General features: G+C 59.4%; 1 protein-coding gene across 1 annotated transcript; it reads right to left on the bottom strand.

The window, feature by feature from the left end:
• Window positions 1-4,829: 4,829 nt before the first annotated feature.
• LOC141931751 (proline dehydrogenase 1, mitochondrial-like) lies at window positions 4,830-18,553 on the bottom strand. The gene is given in 22 exon segments (XM_074844293.1): window positions 4,830-5,831; window positions 5,834-5,899; window positions 7,991-8,000; window positions 8,708-8,769; window positions 8,772-8,794; window positions 9,159-9,220; window positions 9,222-9,258; window positions 9,350-9,416; window positions 9,419-9,522; window positions 9,683-9,834; window positions 9,941-10,048; window positions 10,368-10,434; window positions 10,706-10,785; window positions 10,953-10,990; window positions 10,993-11,031; window positions 11,034-11,067; window positions 11,476-11,495; window positions 11,498-11,539; window positions 11,684-11,833; window positions 12,164-12,198; window positions 17,951-18,150; window positions 18,355-18,553. Coding segments are annotated over 21 exon segments (1,464 nt in total). The 5' UTR covers window positions 18,100-18,150; window positions 18,355-18,553; the 3' UTR covers window positions 4,830-5,712.
• Window positions 18,554-20,123: the final 1,570 nt, after the last annotated feature.

The raw sequence follows: 20,123 nt of genomic DNA, 5'->3' as shown, positions 1-20,123 counted from the left end.
CGGTGGTTTGGCAGCTCCGGGTCCCCGGGAGTCCCCGGGAGTCCCCGGGAGTCCGGCAGCCCCGGGGTCTGGCTGTCCCGGGGATCCAGCAGCTCCAGGGGCCCGGCCAAGAGCCCCGGGGTCCGGTTGTCCTCATGGTCTGGCAGCTCCGGGTCCCCGGGAGTCCCTGGGAGTCCAGCAGCCCCATGTCCCGGCTGTCCCGGGGATCTGACAGCCCCGGGATCCGGCAGCTCCAGGGGTCCAACAGCCCAGGGTGCCCTAGAGCCCGGGGGTCGGGCTGTCTTAGGGGTCCGGCAGCCCCAGGGTCCATCTGTCCCGGAGATGTGGCAGCCCCAAGTGCCCGACGGCCCCAGGATCCGGCTGTTTTGGGGATCCGGCAGCTCCAGGGGTCCCACAGCCCCAGGATCCGGCTGTCCTGGCAGTCTGGCATCTCCATGCCTGGGTGCCCAGCAGCCCCCGGACCAGGCTGTCGGGAGCCACGCAGGGCCCTGTGGAAGCCAAGTGGTGCCTGCAGCAGCATTGCCAAGGGAGCATGACCCTGAACAGGGACAGACCACTGGTTAACCTACCCTAAGAACACAACTGGGAATCGAAGGGACACAGTGGGCACCCACAGCAGTCCCACACCTCCAGTCCAGCCGTCGATAAGCCTGCTCAGCCTGACAGTACAGCAATACTGACTGGGCCAGGGCTTCCTGGGCCACCACACTGTGCCAGCTGGCTTTTTAGCTTAGTGGGCACTGCAGAGATGGCTCAAGCTTGTCTGAGCTCCAGGGACACCTGATAGGTATATGGTGAAAGCATGGATGGAGGACACCCCGACCATGTGGCAGCACAAATGCAGCTGAATAGCTGCCTCTATCTCCTGCTGAGTGCTGGCTGCACCCAAGGAGCTGCGGACAGTGTACATCTCCTGCAGAGCTGGGTCTAGGGCCACACACCTCCAGGGGTTTCCTGTGGATATGGAGCCTCCATCACAGTAGGCGTGAGTTGGGCAGCATCCTTCTGGAGAGGATTAGGGAGTCCTGGGTGGTGTCCTGAACACCCTTCAACGAGCAAAGAGTAAATGGGTTTGGTGGGTTCTCACCACCAACATCCTTCGGTGTCTGCAGTACATAGGGCTGATGTGCACGGAAGGTTTCTCTCCTTCTCAGGCAAGAGATTCCCTATGGGGAAGTCCCTGGTGGTCTTACCAGTGGGAATTATTATTTTTTGCAGTTACATCCCCATAAATGTGACTGCAAGAGTCTCACCAACCTCCCAATGCCCAGCCATGGGCAGTGGCTTGTGCAAAGTGCACAGTGGTTTCCAGTCTAGGACTGCACCCTGCAAGTGTGCATTCTCTGCGCTGACTTTCAGACACCACCCCAAGAAGCCACCGATAACCTGCGATTTCAACAGCCCAGGTTTGTAAACACCCTGGTCAGTGCCTTTTCTGGCAGGGTGCAGGCACCAGGTGCCCCGTGGTCATGCTGTGGTGCCACAGCAGGGAGCAGCCAGGACCCTCTGTGGCACGAAGCTGGGAGGGCAAAGCCGAGCGCGTTCCTCCTTCCCGCTGAGTGACACTGGCATTGGGCCACCTACAGAGGCTTGGGTGGCTGTGGCCATGCCTGAGATTGCCTTTACCCCACTCCCTGTGCCACAGGTGTATCGGCAGGTTGTGGCCGACATCCCACTGGCAGCATCCTTGGTGCAGAGGAAAGGTCCGGTGGTTTATCCAATATAACCCACTGATTTTCTTTTCAGACATGAGATTTTAAATGGGTTCGTGACCATTGGGTAGCCCCGCTTTTTCCCCTCTGCAACCCTGGCACCTTTCACATGCTCCTGGTCCCCTTCCACATGTTTGGCAGCAGCACCGGGAAGCATCATCCCTTCGCTGGCTATGCCCTACCTCCACATCCCTGTCCCGCCCTTTGCCCCCTCCTGCCTGTGGGACCTGTCTGGAGGGTGCCCCATGTCTGGGCAGGAATGCGAAGGCTGTGGGGCCCGGCTGTGCCAAGGCACGAGGAGCTCCCTTGGGATGACTCAGCCCTGGGTTGAGCTCAGCATCCCTTTCTGCCTGGGAAAGCAGGATGGGGGGGGAATTAAATCCAAAGTTAGTAAGGAAGCAGCGCTTGGTGGTCATGTCCCTGTGCCTCCTCTGGCAGCCGTGCCCACCTGGAGCTGTGGCCTCGCTCCGGCTGATTCCCTCCCTATCCCACTCTCTCCATCATCCCTGCTGTGCTGAGCACACCTGGTGCTCCTCTGCCCCACTCCAATGAGCCAGGGCAGACTTGCACCCCCACACCTTTCCTGTGCTCTTGCTTTGTGCAAGGATGCGTTTGCTTTTGGCTGTTTTCTTGTCTTCCATAAACTTAACTTCTCTTCTCTTCTCTTCTCTTCTCTTCTCTTCTCTTCTCTTCTCTTCTCTTCTCTTCTCTTCTCTTCTCTTCTCTTCTCTTCTCTTCTCTTCTCTTCTCTTCTCTTCTCTTCTCTTCTCTTCTCTTCTCTTCTCTTCTCTTCTCGGCAGGCAGCATATCCCATGCTGCTCGGTTTTTATCAGGTCTAACCCATGCCAGGGCAGGGGTTGGCCATCACTGGGGAAATAAACTGGTCCCTTGGAAGATGCTGCCAGCTGGTAGCCAGAGGCTGGAGAAGCTGCTGAGGATGCTGCAGGGAGGAGGTGGAGGGAGGATTTATGGTGCTCAGGGCAGGTGTTGTGGTCTGGGCTGGCTGGTGCTGCCAGGGCTGGGGGATTGCACGGCCCCCAGTTATCAGCACCATCCCGCCTCTCCCTCTAGTCCAGCGAGGCTGCTGCCCATGCCTTTGTGCAGAGCAGGCCGTGCCAGCATCCTGTGAGCATGGCTCGATGCTTTCCATCACACCACCAGCCCTTTTTCAGACTTCAGGCTGGAAGTGCCCCGCCAGGTGCTTGCCTCTTGTTGCAGTGTTGTTTTGGAAAATACAGAGATTAAAAAAAAAAAACCAAAACATCACTATAGTATTTCTGAACACAAAACTAAGGAAAAATATGTTGTTCTGTTGATGGTTCAAAAATCCCTGCAGCTGTTTCAGCAGGCAGGGCTGCACGGCGGGGCCGGGGGAGTCATACGATACAAGGCGCTCGTCACCGTCCTGCGGGGACGTGGCCAGGCTCTGCTCCTTGGAAGAAGCCCCCGCTCACGTGTGTGCTCGGGCTGCTCAAGGCATTTGAGCACAAGGCTACCGAGATGGTTGCTGCAAGGATACGGGCTCTTTCCCATTGCAACTCCCCCTGCTGCTGTAGCCAGCATCCTTGCGAACAAGCGTGCTGCAGCATGTGCTACTGGCATACCTGCCTCCGTTCATGCCTCCTCTTCCTTCGGGACAAGCAGAAAGCAGCTTCCACAGCAAGAGCTAGAACTGAGCAGGGTGGGGAAAGCCTGAGATATAGGGAGGGTTTGGTTGGGTTAATGCACCCAGAAATAAAAGGAGCAGTTGCTGTTTTTTGGCTGAGGAGGGGTAAAGGTTGCTGGGTTGCACCGGGGAAGGTTTGGACTGGATGTTGGGAAGTATTTCTTTGCAGAAGGGGTTTGTTGGGCGTTGGAATGGGCTGCCCAGGGCAGGGGGGGGTCCCATCCCTGGAGGGGTTGAAGAGTCGGGTTGACCCAGCGCTGAGGGATCTGGTGGAGTTGAGAATGGTCAGTGTTGGGTTGGTGGTTGGACTGGGTGATCTTCAAGTCTTTTCCAACCTGGATGATTCTGTGATTCTGTGGGAACATGGGGATTTGGGGAGTTGTAAGGGCATCCAGAGCCTTGGGTAGACACCCTGACCCCATACACAGCCCCTGCAAACAGCACACGCACTGCAGAGACATATGTGGAGCTGTCCCTTCGATCCTGGAAAGAGGCCTGTGGAGGGGGTTAACTCCAAAAAAGGGGGGGGGGGGTCAAGAGGGGCTGTGTGCAGATGCAGGAAGCTGCTGGCATGGAAGCTGCAACATCTGCTCCTGCAGTAGCTGCGTGGGGGCCCAGAGGTCTCTGCAGTGGGCAACAACCGCTCATGCATCCAGCCAGCCCTGTGTCCAGCTGCAAAGCCAGACTGTGGGGCAGCAGTGTGCTCCATGCCACTGCCGCAGCATCCCACACGGGCTGGAGAAGCAGCCTGGTGCCGGGACCGCATCTCCTCTCCTCCCTGAAATACCAGGAGCCCAGCTGCTGCCTGCACCAGCATTGCTTTCTAAATATCAGCAGCCCTGGTCCTGTGGTCCAGCCATGCTCCCTGCTCCTCTGGGTGTTTTTAAAGGCATGGGAGTCTCAACAAGAGAAAAGGCAGTAGGCAAACATCTCTGGAAAGCCTAAACTTCACCCTTTGGGGTAGGGGTAGCTCACCAGAAGTGGAGGGGACTGACCAGGGCAAAGGAGATTCTGCCTCAGCTGCTGGGCAGGGAAGCCCAGAGATGCTTCTCCTGTAGAGCCCAAAATGACCCAGGAAAAAAATGCCCCTAATTTGAGGCAGTGAAAGCCTGCAGCGTGCATGTCCCCAAAAGAAGCTCTCAGGGTGGGGAGAGGCTCCCACAGCTGCCATCCCCCCACCCCAGGTAGTAGGATGCTCCAGGGTTTCCAGCTCCCCCCAGGCCCAACACAGACAGCTCCACTGCTTCTCTATTCCCAGGCCCAGGGAAGTTCAGCCTCACTCAGTAGCGCCCATCTCTGGCTCCTTTCTCCAAGCTCTGGCCCCAGGTCAGGCCAAAGTGTGCAGCTGGAGGGGGCTGAGAACAGGCATTAACTCCCCTTTGAGACCAGGGCAGTGGAGCACAGCCCAGGGAGAGAGGGCTGCCCAATAACTCTGAGAGAGAGACAGAGAGTGAGAACAGTTATGATATAATCACCAGTGTTCTCTGCAAATCCAGTGTACAGCAGAGCCGAGCTGTGGTCCGGCTCCTGGTGCTCCTCAGCAGCCACTGCCCCTGCCCGCAATGCGGACCTGGTCCATCAGCAGAGCTGGGCACTGTGGGCAGGGCAGGAACAGCACAGGGATGGGGCCAGCCAGCTCCCCTCGCCCCTCCCACCCTGCTGGACCTGTGCCTGAGAATGGACAAGCCCAGGGGATATGGGCTCTGCTTCGCCCGGTGGGATGGGGAAGAGCCTGGTCCTGCCCAGGACCTACTCAGCTCCAGTCTGTGCAGAGCTGGTGAGCAGCCAGGTTGTAGCTGCCCTGGGACAGGCAGCAGGGACTGATCCTGCCCCTGCGCAGTGACATTTCACAGGTCACTGTGGCTTCTGCAGCCACAGAGCTGGAGGAGATCATGCCCCAGCCCTGGCAGAGGCTGGAAAAGCTTCTGGCTCAGGCCAGCTTGTCCCTAAGCCACCCAGCCCGCCCTGGACCTGAGCCCATGGCACAAAGCCGGTGGCCAAATCTCCCATGCAGTCCTGCAACGGAAAACCCGGGACAGCGTTCACTGAGGTGGGGTGGGGCTGGCAGGGGAGCCCCCGCACCTCCCTGAGACAGCCCAGGGCAAGCACAGCTCAGGAGTCCCCGGCTGGCAGAGGGACAGTCCCTCAGGCAGTGCTGGCTGGGGCAGCTCTACAGTGTGTGTGGTTCAAACAGCAACAAGGACACGATCCCTCCCAGTGTAAAGGGTGCTGGGGAGGGGCGGGGGGGAACTGCGGCAGAACTAGGAGGGGGAATGGCAATAGTGGTTATAGGTGAAGGCACAGGAGTCCCCAGGCTGGATGCCGTGGTTGGGGTTAGTGGTTGGGACCAAAGAGGCTGCCTGCGAGGAGCCGCCTCTTGACCTCCATCCAGAGCAGGTCCCGCTCCCGGTTCACCCGCTGCATGAAGCCCCTGTTCTCCTGGGCCCTCCGGACAGGTAGGGCAGCACCTCGTTCACCGGGCCGTAGGGCACGTACTTGTAGACAGGGAAGCCAGCCTGACCTGGATGGAGAGAAGCTGGTTAGGGAAGTGCCAAGAAAGAAAAAAAAAAAAGGGAAAGGGGGAGAGAGGAGAAAAAAGGAGAGGAAAAAAAGGAGAGGAGAAAAAAGGAGAGGAGAAAAAAGGAGAGGAAAAAAAGGAGAGGAAAAAAAGGAGAGGAAAAAAAGAGAGGAAAAAAAAGGAGAGGAAAAAAAAGGAGAGGAAAAAAAGGAGAGGAAAAAAAAGGAGGAGGAAAAAAAAAAGAGAGGAAAAAAAAAGGAGAGGAAAAAAAAAAGGAGAGGAAAAAAAAGGAAGGAAAAAAAAGGAGAGGAAAAAAAAGAGAGAAAAAAAAGAGGAAAAAAAAGGAGAGAAAAAAAAGGAGAGGAAAAAAAAGGAGAGGAAAAAAAAGGAGAGGAAAAAAAAAGGAGAGGAAAAAAGAGAGGAAAAAAAAGGAGAGGAAAAAAAAGGAGAGGAAAAAAAAGGAGAGGAAAAAAAAAAGGAGAGGAAAAAAAAAGGAGAGGAAAAAAAAAGGAGAGGAAAAAAAAGGAGAGGAAAAAAAAGGAGAGGAAAAAAAAGGAGAGGGAAAAAAAAAGGAGAGGAAAAAAAAGGAGAGGAAAAAAAAGGAGAGGAAAAAAAAGGAGAGGAAAAAAAAAAGGAGAGGAAAAAAAAGAGAGAGGAAAAAAAAGGAGAGAAAAAAAGGAGAGGAAAAAAAAAGGAGAGAAAAAAAAGGAGAGGAAAAAAAAAGAGAGGAAAAAAAAGGAGAGGAAAAAAAGAGAGAAAAAAAGAGGAAAAAAAGGAAGGAAAAAAAAGGAGAGGAAAAAAAAGAAGGAAAAAAAAAGAGAGAAAAAAAAGGAGAGGAAAAAAAGGAGAGGAAAAAAAAAGGAGAGGAAAAAAAAGGAGAGGAAAAAAAAGGAGAGGAAAAAAAAGGAGAGGAAAAAAAAGGAGAGGAAAAAAAAGGAGAGGAAAAAAAAGGAGAGGAAAAAAAAAGGAGAGGAAAAAAAAGGAGAGGAAAAAAAAGTGAGAGGAAAAAAAAGGAGAGGAAAAAAAAGAGAGAAAAAAAAGGAGAGGAAAAAAAAGGAGAGGAAAAAAAAGGAGAGGAAAAAAAAGGAGAGGAAAAAAAAGGAGAGGAAAAAAAAGGAGAGGAAAAAAAAAGGAGAGGAAAAAAGGAGAGGAAAAAAAAGGAGAGGAAAAAAAAAAGGAGAGGAAAAAAAAAGGAGAGGAAAAAAAAAGGAGAAAAAAAGAGAAAAAAAAAAAGGAGAGGAAAAAAAAAGGAGAGAGAAAAAAAAAAGGAAGAGGAAAAAAAAAGGAGAGAGGAAAAAAAAGAGAGAGGAAAAAAAGAGAGGAAAAAAAAAGGAGAGGAAAAAAAAGGAGAGAAAAAAAAAGGAGAGGAAAAAAAAGAGAGGAAAAAAAAGGAGAGGAAAAAAAAAGGAAGAGGAAAAAAAGGAGAGGAATAAAAGGAGAGGAAAAAAGGGAAAAGCACTTCCCGTCCATCCCCGTGGCCCCGTGCGCCGAGCGAGGGGTGGCGGTGGGGGGGCTGCGGCGGCCGGAGGCTGCGGTTTGAGCACCGGGGGGGGGGAGGCCTGGGAGCGGCCCTGGGCAGCCGGGGGGAGCGGCGGCGCGTCCCTCCCCGGCTCAGCACGGGGAGCTTGGGAACCGCCGGGGGGAGCGGGCCGAGGTCACCGGGAGCCCTGGGAATGTCGGCAGCCAGGGCCGGGCCAATTCAAGAAGCATTCAAGCAGAAACTTCGAGTTAACACATTTTTCCAGCATGAGCAGAGGAGGTTGTGGACAGGCAGCCAAGCCCCGCTCGCGAGGGGAACTCCAGGACAGAGCAGCGTCCACCCTGGACAACTGCCCGGTCCGCCTCCGGCTGCTCTCCTGGCCCCGGTCTCCAGCTCTGGACACCGGTGAGGGCAGGGGGATCAGTCCCTGACCTGAGCTGGGCTACCTGGATCCTCCATGTCTGCCTGCCCGCGCCCCCGGGAGCTCCGCTCCTGCTGCCTGGGCCAGCAGCAGAGGAGAGGACAGGTCACACAAGAGCCAGTTGCCACCGCGGTAGCAGAGAGCCCCAGGACTCGGTGTGCACCTCCAGCAGAGCAAAGCGACGCTCCCAGACCAAGGGGGTACTGGAGGGGTTTGCTGGCTGCCGGGATCAGTCTCCGCCCCACCTAGGGGTACCCCAACCTCAGCTTGTAGTCCGAAGCAGGAATCTCCTGCACAGCCATCACAGTCTCAGTGGTGCCTCCAGAGACAGATGTGATGCTCCATTTACATCCTCATCTACATCTATCATGGCCCTCTACAGCTCCCTGAGAGGAGGGTGCAGAGAGGGGGGATGAGTCTCTTGAGCCAAGGAACAAGCACCAGGGACAAGAGGGAATGGCCTCAAGCTGCGCCAGGGCAGGGTCAGACTGGCTCTTAGGAAGGATTTCTTTGCAGAAGGGGTTGTTGGGCGTTGGAATGGGCTGCCCAGGGCAGGGGGGGAGTCCCCATCCCTGGAGGGGTTGAAGAGTCGGGTTGACCAGTGCTGAGGGATCTGGTGGAGTTGGGAACGGTCAGTGTGAGGCTGATGGTTGGACTGGAGGAGCTTCAAGGTCTTTTCTAACCTAGATGATTCTGTGATCCTCCCCAAACCCCCATGCAGGGGTCACAGCACCCCACACAGCTAGGGAAGAGGCAACAAGGTGCTGTCCTCAGCCAGCCCTGCTCTGACAGACCCACAGCCTGGCTCCATCCATCCTTCAGACCCCACAGCAGCTGCTCAGGGAGGCCCCAGGGGTCAAGGTGGGGGCAGGCGCATGTCTGCCAAGTCCCCCCTGCTCCCAGCACTCACCCAGAGGGAAGTGATCTGGTCACACATGCCCAGCAGCTGCCCAAAGCACACCTTCTTCTCGAGGGATGGAGCCCAAGCTCCATCATCCTGCAAGCCAAGACTCGGCCGTTAGGGAAGAGCAGAGGTAGCAGAGCACGGAGGGGCAGCACGTCCTACCAGTGTCTCCAAGTACAAGAGCATGGCACTGACCACGTCCCAGAGGGATACTGGGATGCAAGGGACTTGATTTATTTTTAAAACAGCCTCCGTGCTGAGGAATGGGGCCAGCTCTGCAGCTGCTGTGGGCTACCATGCTGAAGCCCTGAGCACAGATAGGAGCGAGGACCCCACTGGGTGAGCACAGAGGGAGACCTGACAAGCCACAGCACATCTCACCACAGCTCTGCTGGGCCCCCCACGTCCCCAGAGCTCCCCAGTCCCTGCCACACCGCGCTGCCTCCCCAGCACCCACCTGCGCAGGGTGAACTTCACTGTGTCCTCATTGTGAGATGCCACCATCACGTTGGCTTTTCCGGCTGTGCTTGATCTCCTCCAGGATATAGTCCAGGCACCTGTAAGACAGTACAGGGCTCCACGGTGAGGCCGCTTGAGCCCGTGCCTGGTGGGGTGGGAGGGAGGAGCGTGGCTGGGGCTGTGCCCTACCTGTGGTACATCTCGTTGGTCTTCTCATAGGTGGGGTTGATGGGATCCTCATAGCCAATCTGGGCTGCCTCTCCCGCTCCTGCTCCATGTAGGCACCGCGGACCAGCTTGGTGCCAAAGCACCAGCCCTCCCGGCGCGACAGCTCCACGTCCACTGTCACATTGTCGTAAGCCCTCCTGGACCAGATGGGAGAGATGGCACAAGGTCATCTCACCAGTGCCACCTCTGCCCTGCACCTTCAGGCAGCCAGCCCCAGAGTTGTCACCATCGCATCACCATGGCTTCAGAGCCGAGTCTCCATCCAGCTGCTCCAGTAGATCCTTTCTGCCAGACCTCACCTTCAGGTAGCACTGGTAGGTGTTGAAGATGATCGGCTGGTCCCTGTTGAAGCGGCGCTGCATCTCCAGGGTGAGGCGGCTGATGGCTGGCTGGAAGTAGCTCTGCTCCGCGTCCACCATCAGCCTCACGCCCTTCTCTGTGGCTCTCTAGAGGGGTGAGTGACACGCCGGCTGGCTTCATGGGGCCAACTGCTAGGTCTCCCCCTCTGCGGCAGTGCCCGTGCCCAGCTCCCCCAGCCCAGCGCTCCCTTACCTTGGCAAGGACATCCTGCCGCTGCAGCATCCGCTTCATCTGCAGATCCTCCTCCTCGGTGAAGCGTGAGAGCAGAGGCTCAAGCTGCCCAGTCTGAAATGAGAACAGCTTGTGGCACCCTGCCTGCCTGCGGCCAGCCCTGCCCATGGGAGGCAGAAACAGCCCCTGGAGAAAGCCAGCCCTGGAGCTGCTGCCCACCCCAGCTCTCCACACAGCGAGCACAGTGTGCCCACCCTGCCAGCTTGGTGGCTGCACACCCAGCCAGGCTCTGGCAGCACAGATGCCAGCCAGCACCACAGCCACCAGCAAGCCACCAGGCAGGGCCGGGGGCAGCAGACCCACATGCTGCTCCCCAAAACTCTCATTGCCCTCCTCGTGGGGCTGCTCCAGGGGTAGCATAGATGGGTACCCACCTGCATGTTGGGACAAGCAGCAGCTTGGAGAGCTTGGTGCGGCTGTCAATCAGGCTGTTCCAGTCCAGCAGGTCCACAGTGCTGGGAGCAGAGAGACAGGTCTGTACTGGTGTCTTGCAGGGGCAGAGGGGGTGTCTACCAGCTCCTGACCCCCACCAGCAAGCAGGGTGCACAGCACACGGCACCCTGACTTGTCACCTCCACCCAAACCTCCTCTGTGCTTGAACACGGTGCTGAGCCACTGCTGGCCTTTGGAGGCCTCCCCTTACTGCTGCCCCACTGCCCCAGGAACAGGGACAAGGTCCCCCAGCATCCCCATCCCGCAGCACCCCCCAGGTCACAGGCAGCTTACCCGCTCATGCCCAGGTTCTCGCCCGTGAACCAGTGCTGGCTCTCCGCCTTGGTGGCAATGCCAAGGTTGGCCAGGGCCTCCTGTCACCAAAAGAAGCATCAATGCCAAGGGGCTACAGGGGTTCACACTGCTCCAGGCTCAGAGTGTCACAGGTCAGGGCTGCTCCAGGACCTCTACGGCCACCAGCCACCTCCACCAGCACATTCCCAGCAGCACCGCCTCCTCCCTCAGACATCACCCTCCTCACCTGCAGCTTCTCCGCCTCCAGCTTCATCTCCAGCACTGCCGCCCAGCCTGGCCCTGCTCCGCAGCCATTTGGTGGAAGACCTCCGCCACTTCACCAGCACCTCCGAGAACTGCAGCTGTGAGGCCAGAGCTTGAGGTGAGACACCCAGGCTGGAGCCCAGCTGGCATGGAGCCTCCTATCATGCCAGAGCTTTGCAAGATCATACCCTGCTGAGGCAGATCCTGACCCTATAAGCAGGGCACCTTGGCCAAGCAGAGACCGAGCCTAGCAGTACAGACCCCCACACCCTCATGTTGGGACCTTTAAACTTCTAAGCACTTCATGTGTCCCCAAAAGTTGAGGAAGGGTCTCCAGGGTGGTCTTGGGCACACAGGGGACAGACCATTGGTGCCCACTCCTCTCTGCCATCTGTAGAGATGCCACTGCAGCAAGCCTGGCATCCCAAAGCACCTGCCCCAACAGATGCATCATCCATGGCCCTGGCTCTGACCCATTTCACCCTGGTCACAGCTCTGGCACTCACCAGGAACTGAGGTCTGCCAGTGCTGTCAGCTTGATGGCCGAGAAGCCGTTCTCTGAGCTGCCACCTGGATGGAGCCACAAAGCCACAGCTTAGCCCAACAGGCAGGGTGCTCAGGCAGAAGGGGGGCACCCAGGATAGGGTGGAATGCTGCAGGGCCGCTGCAGTCCCCAAGCACAGTGGGGCTGCTCAGGACATGTGGAGCACCTACTTGAGGCATCGATGCAGCGGAGGAAAGTCTCCATGTGCTGGTCACACTTGGCCTCGTCAGCATAGAAATATGTGCGGGCGCTGATGACCCCATCGCGGCGATCCCCAAATCCCCGATGAGCTCGGTGTTGCTTCTCCCTTTGTTCTGCTCCTGGGGTGGAAGAGGATGGAGATGGGCCATGCAGCCCTGCCGAGCTCCTACAAGCCTCCCCAGGAACTTCTGCCGTGGTGAAGTGCAGAGGGGCTCTGGCTTGGACCTCAGAAAAGCCCCGAGGGCTGCAACGTGCCCTGCCTGCTCTGTCGCCTGAGCAGAGGAGCCTTTGCTGAGAAGCAAGGTTGGCCAAGAACCAAGAAGTTCCTCATCCAGCTCGTGTTTTGAGGATGTGGGAGCTGGGTCCTTCCCTCACACCAGGCCCACAGTGCCTGGATCAGCTGGACCTTCAGGCTATCTCCTGTTAGCAGGAGAGGCTTGGTCACTCACCTCCCATCTCCTTCTCGGCTGCAGAGGTGCAGGAGCTAAGAAGAGAAACAGGGAAGATAAGGGCCAGGTCAGCAACCCCCACAACCCCCCGCCGGTGGCCAGGGCAGCTCTGAGGCTCCCCTACTGCCAGCCTGGCGCTGGACCCTGCTCTTCCCTTGCCATCCCATCACCAGTGGAACAAATGCTGCTCAGCACGAGCTCCGCTGGCAGGTCAGATGCCCCAAACCCCTTCTGGAAGGCAACGGGGTTTCAACATCCAGGCAAGTACTACTTGGAGGCCCTGAGGCAGCACAGGGAGGATGCTCCATCCCAGGGTCCAGAGCTTGCTCTCAAACAGCCCATCCCACAGCAAGGACAAGGTCGGCCCTGGTGGGGCTGGGTGCTCCATCTCCAACCACACCGGCCCACGGTACTCACTGTGGTGGCACCAAGCCTCAACCCAACGCCTCCCCACCCTGCAGGCACCAGCAGCCAGACCATGAAGCAAGGAGGTCCTTGCATCCAGCCGTAAGATGCCCTGCTGCAGCTCAGCTGCCTCATGCTTCTCTGTGCCTTGGTATTAGCCAACAGCTTACAGCTTCATCTCCAGCTGAGCTCAGGTGTAATTTCAAGCCCAAGCTCTTTGCCACAGAGATAACAAGGCTCTGACAGCCCAGGGATGCTGGCCAAGTCATGAGATCCTCCTTCAGCTTGAGCAGCTGAGCCTTCTTGCTGACACCCTAAATCCAGCCCACAGACCTGGGGTCTCACCCAGAAACACTGCCAGCCCCTGGAGAGCAGCCCTGAGTGACAGCAGAGCCATCTCCTCCCAGAGATCTCTGCCTTGGGGTCACCGTCCCAAAACTGGCTGTGCCCAACAGTGGAGATTTCTTGTGTGGACACCTGATATCTGCCTCAGCTTGGGATCACGATCCAGTCTGGCCAATCAGCCTCCCAAAGCGGCCACCTCCCCTTCTCCTCCTGCTCCCAGTGCTCTGCCCACATGTACTGTGGGTCCCTGGGATCACGGGGTGATCGCACACGGCGAGGCAAGCAGCAAAGCCATCTGTCCAGAGCCAGAGGGCTCACACGAGAGCGGAGAGGCACGTGGCACGGTCCTAGAACACATTCTCCCACATGGAAACCCTGTGACTGGGATTAGGGGCTGCTGGAAGCATAAACAAGCAGAGACAAGCCCTTGCCTCCGGCTCCCCAGAGCCAGGAACGGACCCGCATTGCTCAAAGCGCAGCAAAGCCCGGTGTGAACCGGGGCAGGAGCAGCTGAAGCTCGGGGGAGCAGCAGGCACCACGTCTGGCAGGCTCTGCTTCATGATTTTGCTACCCTGAGGACAGGTCAAGAAGATTTCTGTCCCTAAATACAGAGTGTGGAGGAAAGGAAGGAGGAGACATCATACACCCAGGGATGGGATGCGACAGCAAAGCCCCCGGTGGATGGAAGGTCCCCCTGGAGCAGGCAGCGTGGTGCGGGGGAAGGCTTCAGCCGGACACGCTGCTGCAATTCTGAGGACATGCTGAGGGAGATGGGTCCTGTGGGCAGGTCCCAGCTGCAGCCCAGCAGGACGGCTCCGAACCCCAAAGCACAACTTGCGTCCAACATGCTGGGGAGGAGTGGCAGGGAGCAAACCCTCCTCTGACCTGTCCAGGGTGAACACACACAACTCAATTAGCAAACAGCACCCTTGAATTTGAAGCATTTTGTGTTCCTGGAGACAAACACACCCTTTCCAGCAGCATTCCTGCTGCATGACTGCACTGAGCCCTTCATCCCCGAGGGGGGCATTCAAAGCAGTGCCATGGTGCTCGCTTTATTGTTCTGCGTCAAGCAAAATAAAGGAAGCTCCTTCCAGCTGAAGAAATAGCTCTTCCTGAATATCATCTGCTTTCTTTGCAATATTAGTCTTGGCCAGCAAAGCCATTCCTACACCAACCAAGTGCCGCTTAACCCAGCTTATACCTGGCCATCCCTTCTGCAAACCAAAAGCAAGTCTCCCAGAGCAGGACACATCTCCAGGCACTGCCCAAACACTTCTGCAGGCTATAACCAGAAAGGAGCCACCTGCAAGGCAGGCTCAGGACCTGGGAGCTCACACTCAGCCAAAGCATGCACAAAACAGGTCCTCCGAGGGCTGCAAAGCAGGTTACGAAGCCTCGATGCAGCCTGCTGGATTGCAGGGAACAGTAATCTGGCTGACACAGCAGACTGGGACTTTCAGGAAGTTTTTTTTTTTTTTTTATCAGGCTCAAATAAACCATCTCAGGAGAAGCACAAAGGTCCCCTGTCAGAAATAAGTAGGCAATAATCCATTTCACCCTGGAGGTTACCAGGAGGGTGCCACAAGCACAGTGTATTTGCTTTGCTCGCCAGCAAATGGGTCTGGCAAAAGGGATGTGGGAAGACGAGGGAGAAGCTGTCCCTGAGTTACCACATCCAAGAAAAAACTCAAGGTGACATGAAGCCCAGACCGGTGCTACGGGTGATGCTTAAAACCCTGCAGGTAGGAATAAAGCAAAGCTCTAGCAGAAGAGATTTCTTCAAGCCTGCCCCATGAGTTGCCACCATGCACCAGCCCAGCACCACCACAGGACTTCCTTGCACAGCTTCAAGCTAAACAAAAACCACCCTGTGATCCAGGACCCACAGTACACGTGGGCAGAGCACTGGGAGCAGGAGGAGAAGGGGAGGTGGCTGCTCTGGGAGGCTGATTGGCCGGACTGGCTCGTAATCCCACGCTGGGGCAGATATCAGGTGTCCATGCAAGAAATCTCTAGAAGTCTAAAGCAAAGTCCACGTGCTGCGTGGCAGAGCCATTCAGGGTGTCTGACAGTGCTTGGGGGCAAGATTGTCCTTCCCCATGTTAGCCAGCCCCAACCCATCTCCTGGTGTGCGATGCCAATGGGCCAGCAATGGCTCCAAGGCTGCAAGGGGACCACAACCACCTCCACTATTGGGGGGCTCCCTTGTTATCACCCCACAGGGAACAGAAGCCCCTGCCCAGCTGCAGCGCAGCTTCTCCACACCCCGCCCAGGGCTGCAGCCACCCCAACGCCCTCAGCCCACGTGCTGCGGAGAAGCACCAGGCTCTGCTGCCTGCAGGACACCTTTCTCCAGCCGTGTCACCAGGACCTGTCGGCAGCCTTCACCACATGGCCAAGGACTCCCGGGACAAGCTGGCGCCCAGGCAGGGCAGGGCAGGTAGAGCCTGCAGCAGGCAGGATAAGCCAGTGCCTGCACATGTTGCATTGCTGTTCCCAGCCAGAACGGCTGTGACAAGGAGCAGCCAGGGCCCATCGCTGCGGTGTGGAAAGGGCATTTCCCTGCTGTTACCTCCAGCTTGCTCCACAAGAGCAAGCTGCACTGGTGAGCCCAGCATGGCTCTGCCTGGGGGAAACAACAGCAGATGGCACCAGGAGCCCCAAAACCTGCTGGCTGCATCTGGTTTGTACCTCTGCTTCCCAGCTGCTGCAGGGGTAAACCAGCAAAGTGCTCATGGAAAGGAAGGACACAGCTCCAGAGTCCAGCAGCCACAAGTCCTGGACCACTCACCCTCTCACAGAATCACAGAAGCATCCAGGTTGGAAAAGACCTTGTAAGCTCCTCCAGTCCAACCATGAACCTCATGCTGATCGTTCCCAACTCCACCAGATCCCTCAGCGCTGGGTCAACCCGACTCTTCAACCCCTCCAGGGATGGGGACTCCCCCCCTGCCCTGGGCAGCCCATTCCAACGCCCAACAACCCCCTTCTACAAGAAATCCTTCCTAAGAGCCAGTCTGACCCTGCCCTGGCGCAGCTTGAGGCCATTCCCTCTTGTCCTGGCGCTGGTTCCTTGGTTCAAGAGACTCATCCCCCTCTCTGACACATCCTTTTCAGGAGTTGTAGAGGGCCATGAGGTCTCCCCTTCAGCCTCCTCTCCCACACAACTAAACCCCCCCAGTTCCCTCAGCCTCTCAACCACGTGCAGCCCAGCTCGGCACCATCCCTGGCAGAAGCACCGGTAATTTGGGGTTTTGCCCCTGAACAGAGCCAAGGAGGACCGAGAGCGATGCTTGGCACGGCCAGGGTCCAACAGAGCTCTTTTGGTGCACACCCATGCCCTCCTCTGGGCTTTGTCCCAGCTCCATGACACCCGGGTGATCTCCAGGATGACTTTCCAACCCCCCTGCCCATTTGTTGGAGCAAATCCACTGGGGCTCGGGCAGGGTGGCATCGGGGGCATGGGTGGCTTTGCTGAGCAATCTTGGGTGAGAATGACCCACACAGCACAGGCAGAGCTCATCTAGCAAGAAGTCCCACACACGTAACCCCCAAATCTGCTCCAGGGACAGACCCAGTGCAGCCTGGGCACCTCACAAACCGCTGTCACTTGCCTCCGCACCATGAGCAGGCAGGATACAGGTGCAGGCAGAGCCCTGCCTGCAAAAGCCCTCAGTGGTCAACCACAGGAAAGCACTTGGCACGGGCACAGCCAGCCCAAGAAGTGCAGCCACGCCAGCCCGGCTAGCACCAGCACCACCAGCTCAGGGGGGTCGCGCTGGGGCCAGCTCAGCCCCACGGCGATGCAGAGGAATGAGCCTGGACCACAGCCCAGGGAAGAAACCAGCCACTCCTGAAAACCTTCGAAAGAGCCAGCCGCCCCCACGGGCTGGCAGTGGGGTATTTTGAAGCTTTTATATAAAAGATAGGAAGTTTTCAGCCCAATCTGCAAGGGGCTGGGATGGGTGCAGCCCTGCCTCGCCCCTGTGCGGCTCCAGGACCTTCACACTGACGGGGACTTCGAGCAGCGGCGGCGAGGGGCGAGCGGGGGGGTCCCTGATAAGCAGCACCCGAGTGGGGAGCAGAGATAAAGCTCCCGGCAGCGGCCCCAAGGAGTTGAGCAGCAGCACCTGCATCACCAGGCTGACCCGAAACCCGACTTGCAAACCACCCCAAAACCCCACTTCTGCTGTATTTTTAACACCGTGTGACAAGGCTGGACGATGTCCCCTGCTGCGAACAGGGACACGGGGCTATTGCAGCCTTGCCCAGGGGAGTGCAGCGTCCCCAGCCTGCGCCCCCCAGCAGGGCCGCCCCTGCCCTGGGTGGGGGGGACACGGCGCACCCCTGTGACCGTGGGGTACCGGGCAGCGGCCCAGCGACCGGGTGAACGGAGCCGCCTGAAGCTGGAGCCTGAAGAGTGGAAAGTTACCGGCGGCGTTGGGCCGGCGCCTGCCCTTGGCAGAGGGTGTGAGGCTGCCTGGGATGGGGGGGCAGTGTGGGAAGGGGGTGTGACCTGGGGGAGGGGGGGGACACCCCAGTGTGTGTATGATGGCGGATAGGAGGGGCAGGACCCTGGGGGAGGAATGGGGGGGTGGGGGGCAGCATCCCAGTGTGGGGGAAAAGGGAGAGCAGATGGGGGGGGCAGCACCGTGGTGTGTGCAAGGGGGGGTGGAGGGGGGCAGCGCCCCGGTGGGGGTAGGGACTGGGTGTGCAGCACCCCAGAAGGAAGGGGGGGGAGGTGGGGAGCACCTCAGGGTGTGCAGGAAGGTGGAGAGGAAAAGCACCACGGGGGGGGGGGGGGGGGGGGGGGCAGCACCCCTGGGAAGGAAAAATGGGGTGGGGGAGGGGGGCAGCAGTTTGGGGGGTGTGTGATCGCGCGGCGGGGGGCGGGGCTGTGACGCAACGGCCCCCGGCCCCGCAGCCAATGGGAGCGGGGGGGATGGGCGGGCGCAGCCAATGGCAGCGCGGCCAAGTCCCGCCCCCGCGCCCCCCCCCCCCCCCCCCCCCCCCCCGCCGCCGCCCCGCGCTCACTCCGGCTCCCGGCGCTCGGCGCCCAGGTCCTCCTCCACGCTGTAGTCCAGCACGGCGCCCACGCCGAAGGCCGCGTTCCGCCGCAGCAGCGGTTTGATGGCCTCCTGGTCCTCCCCGGCCACGAACTGCCCGTAGAAGGTCATCTTCATCAGCCGCTCGAACAGCGCCTGCCCCAGCACCCGCTGGCACAGCTGCAGCAGCTGCGGGGGGGGGCAACAGCTCAGCGCCCCGCCGGCAGCCCCCCCCCGGGACCCGCATACCCACCGGCCGGGGACCGCCGCCCCCCCCCCCCCGCAGCTCGGGGAGCGGGCACCCCCCAGGCCCGGCTCCACACCCGGAGGGGGGACCCACCCCTGCCCGGCACCACCGCCCCCCCCGCCCCGGGACACCCCCCCGCCACCCACCTCCCGGTTGTGCTCCACCAGCGGCCCGACAGCGCAGAGCCCCAGCACCAGCAGCCCGCGCAGCAGCTCGGCGCTGCTCTTGCTGCGGAACGCTTCCCGTGGGTCCCCGAAATCCACGGCGGGCGGTGGCGGCCCCCGCTCCGCACCCCGCGGCGGCACCACCGGCCGGGCCGCCCTGTCCGCGGCCGGCGGCGGAGCGGCCCCCGCGGGGCGCGGCTGCGGGCGCGGAGCGCGGGCGGCGGGGGACGCCGAGGCGGGCGGCGGCGGCGCGGAGCGCCCGGACCGCGGGCGGCGGAGCCATGGGCACGGCGGGGCCGCTCGCCCCGCGCCGCCGCCTTAAGTACCGCCCGCCCGGCGCCGCCCCGCGGGGCTCCCCGCCGACACGGCCGCGCCCGCCGGGGCTACGGGGCCGCCGCTCCGCCCCGCGTCCCGGCTCGGCACCGGGACCCCCCTGCCCGGCGCACCCCTCTCCCGCAGCCCCCCCAGCCCGGTGGCCTCCCCGTTCCCATCCCCTCGGGGCAGCCCGGCCCGGGGGCACAGCCCTGCGAGGAGCCCCGGGAAGGGCACAGAAAGGGCAGGGGTGGCCCGAGGGGTGCCCCGGGTGGGGCTGAAGGGAGCCGCATCCCCTTGGAGCAGCGCTGGGGAGGGCCAAGGTCGGGGGGGGGGAAAGAGTCCCATGGCCTTGGGGGAGCCCCGGGGAGAGCTATGGAGGTGCCAGGGGAGCCCTGAAGTTGTCACCATCCCACTGGAGGGGCCCTGAGGGCAGCACCGAGGCCAACCCCACAAGGCCGAGGGGCTCCTGACGCCGTAGAGCAGCCCCAGGGAGGGCCAAAGGGTGCCCCAGAAGGGTCCCTGTCCCCTCGTAGCAATCCCTGGGGCAGGCTGGGGCACGTCCAGCCCCCAGAGCTGGGAGGCCCTTGTGGAGGGTATCTCAGACCCGGGGGATCTGTCATGGGAGAGATGTTGCAAGCCCCTGTTCTTGCTCCTCCTGGTCTGTGCGTGAACGATTTTGGGGTTTCAGCTGAATCTTCGTTCATTTGGGCAGGGTTCATGGGTGCTTGGGGGGGCTTGAGCCAGCAGACCGGCTCCCTCGGCGTGGGCTGGGCCAGTTGGGTTTCACCTGCCCCATCGAGCCCCACGGCAGAGAGGGCTGGCAGGGCCTGAGGAGGTTCCCGGCCAGGGCCCAGTGTCTGTGCTGCTCCTGGCAGGCATTTGCCTGCGCTGTTCCTCCCAGGCACACCCAGTGCCGAACTCCAGAGATCACCCAGCACCTCCTTGGCACCCCGTGGCCAGATACGCTCCTGACTCTTGGCCCGGGGAGCAGAGAGCGGGGACCTCCCTTCCTTTTTGCAGGACTGTTTTGCAGCAGCAAGTATCACAGCTGCATCCCTTCTCCATGCCCAGATCCCTTCTCGCTGCCCACATCCCCTCTCCGTGCCCACATCCCCTCTCAGTGTCCACGTCCCCTCTCTGTCTCTGTGGCCGCTCTCCATGACCACGTCTCTTCTCCACGCGACCTTTCCAGCCCCAATTTCGCAGTGGCTCCCGGAGGATGACTCCAGGCTGATGCAGACCTGCCCAAACCCAGCTCCTCAGTGACATCTTGTGCCTGGGGATGCTCAGCGCAGGCAGCATCGGCCAGGCAGGAGGGGAGCAGGCAGCAACAGGCCTGCGAGGTTTGCTGGGGTGATTCCCACCACGTCCTGAGTGGGGTGGAGAGGAAGAGCCCGAAGCTTTGAGAAGGCTCCAGTAGCTGCGATGCAAAACTT

Source organism: Strix aluco, chromosome 18 (genome assembly GCF_031877795.1).
Source record: "Strix aluco isolate bStrAlu1 chromosome 18, bStrAlu1.hap1, whole genome shotgun sequence".
NCBI classification, from domain to species: Eukaryota; Metazoa; Chordata; class Aves; order Strigiformes; family Strigidae; genus Strix; species Strix aluco.
Note: the sequence above shows the minus strand (reverse complement) of the source record. Positions and strands in the feature narration are given on the sequence as shown.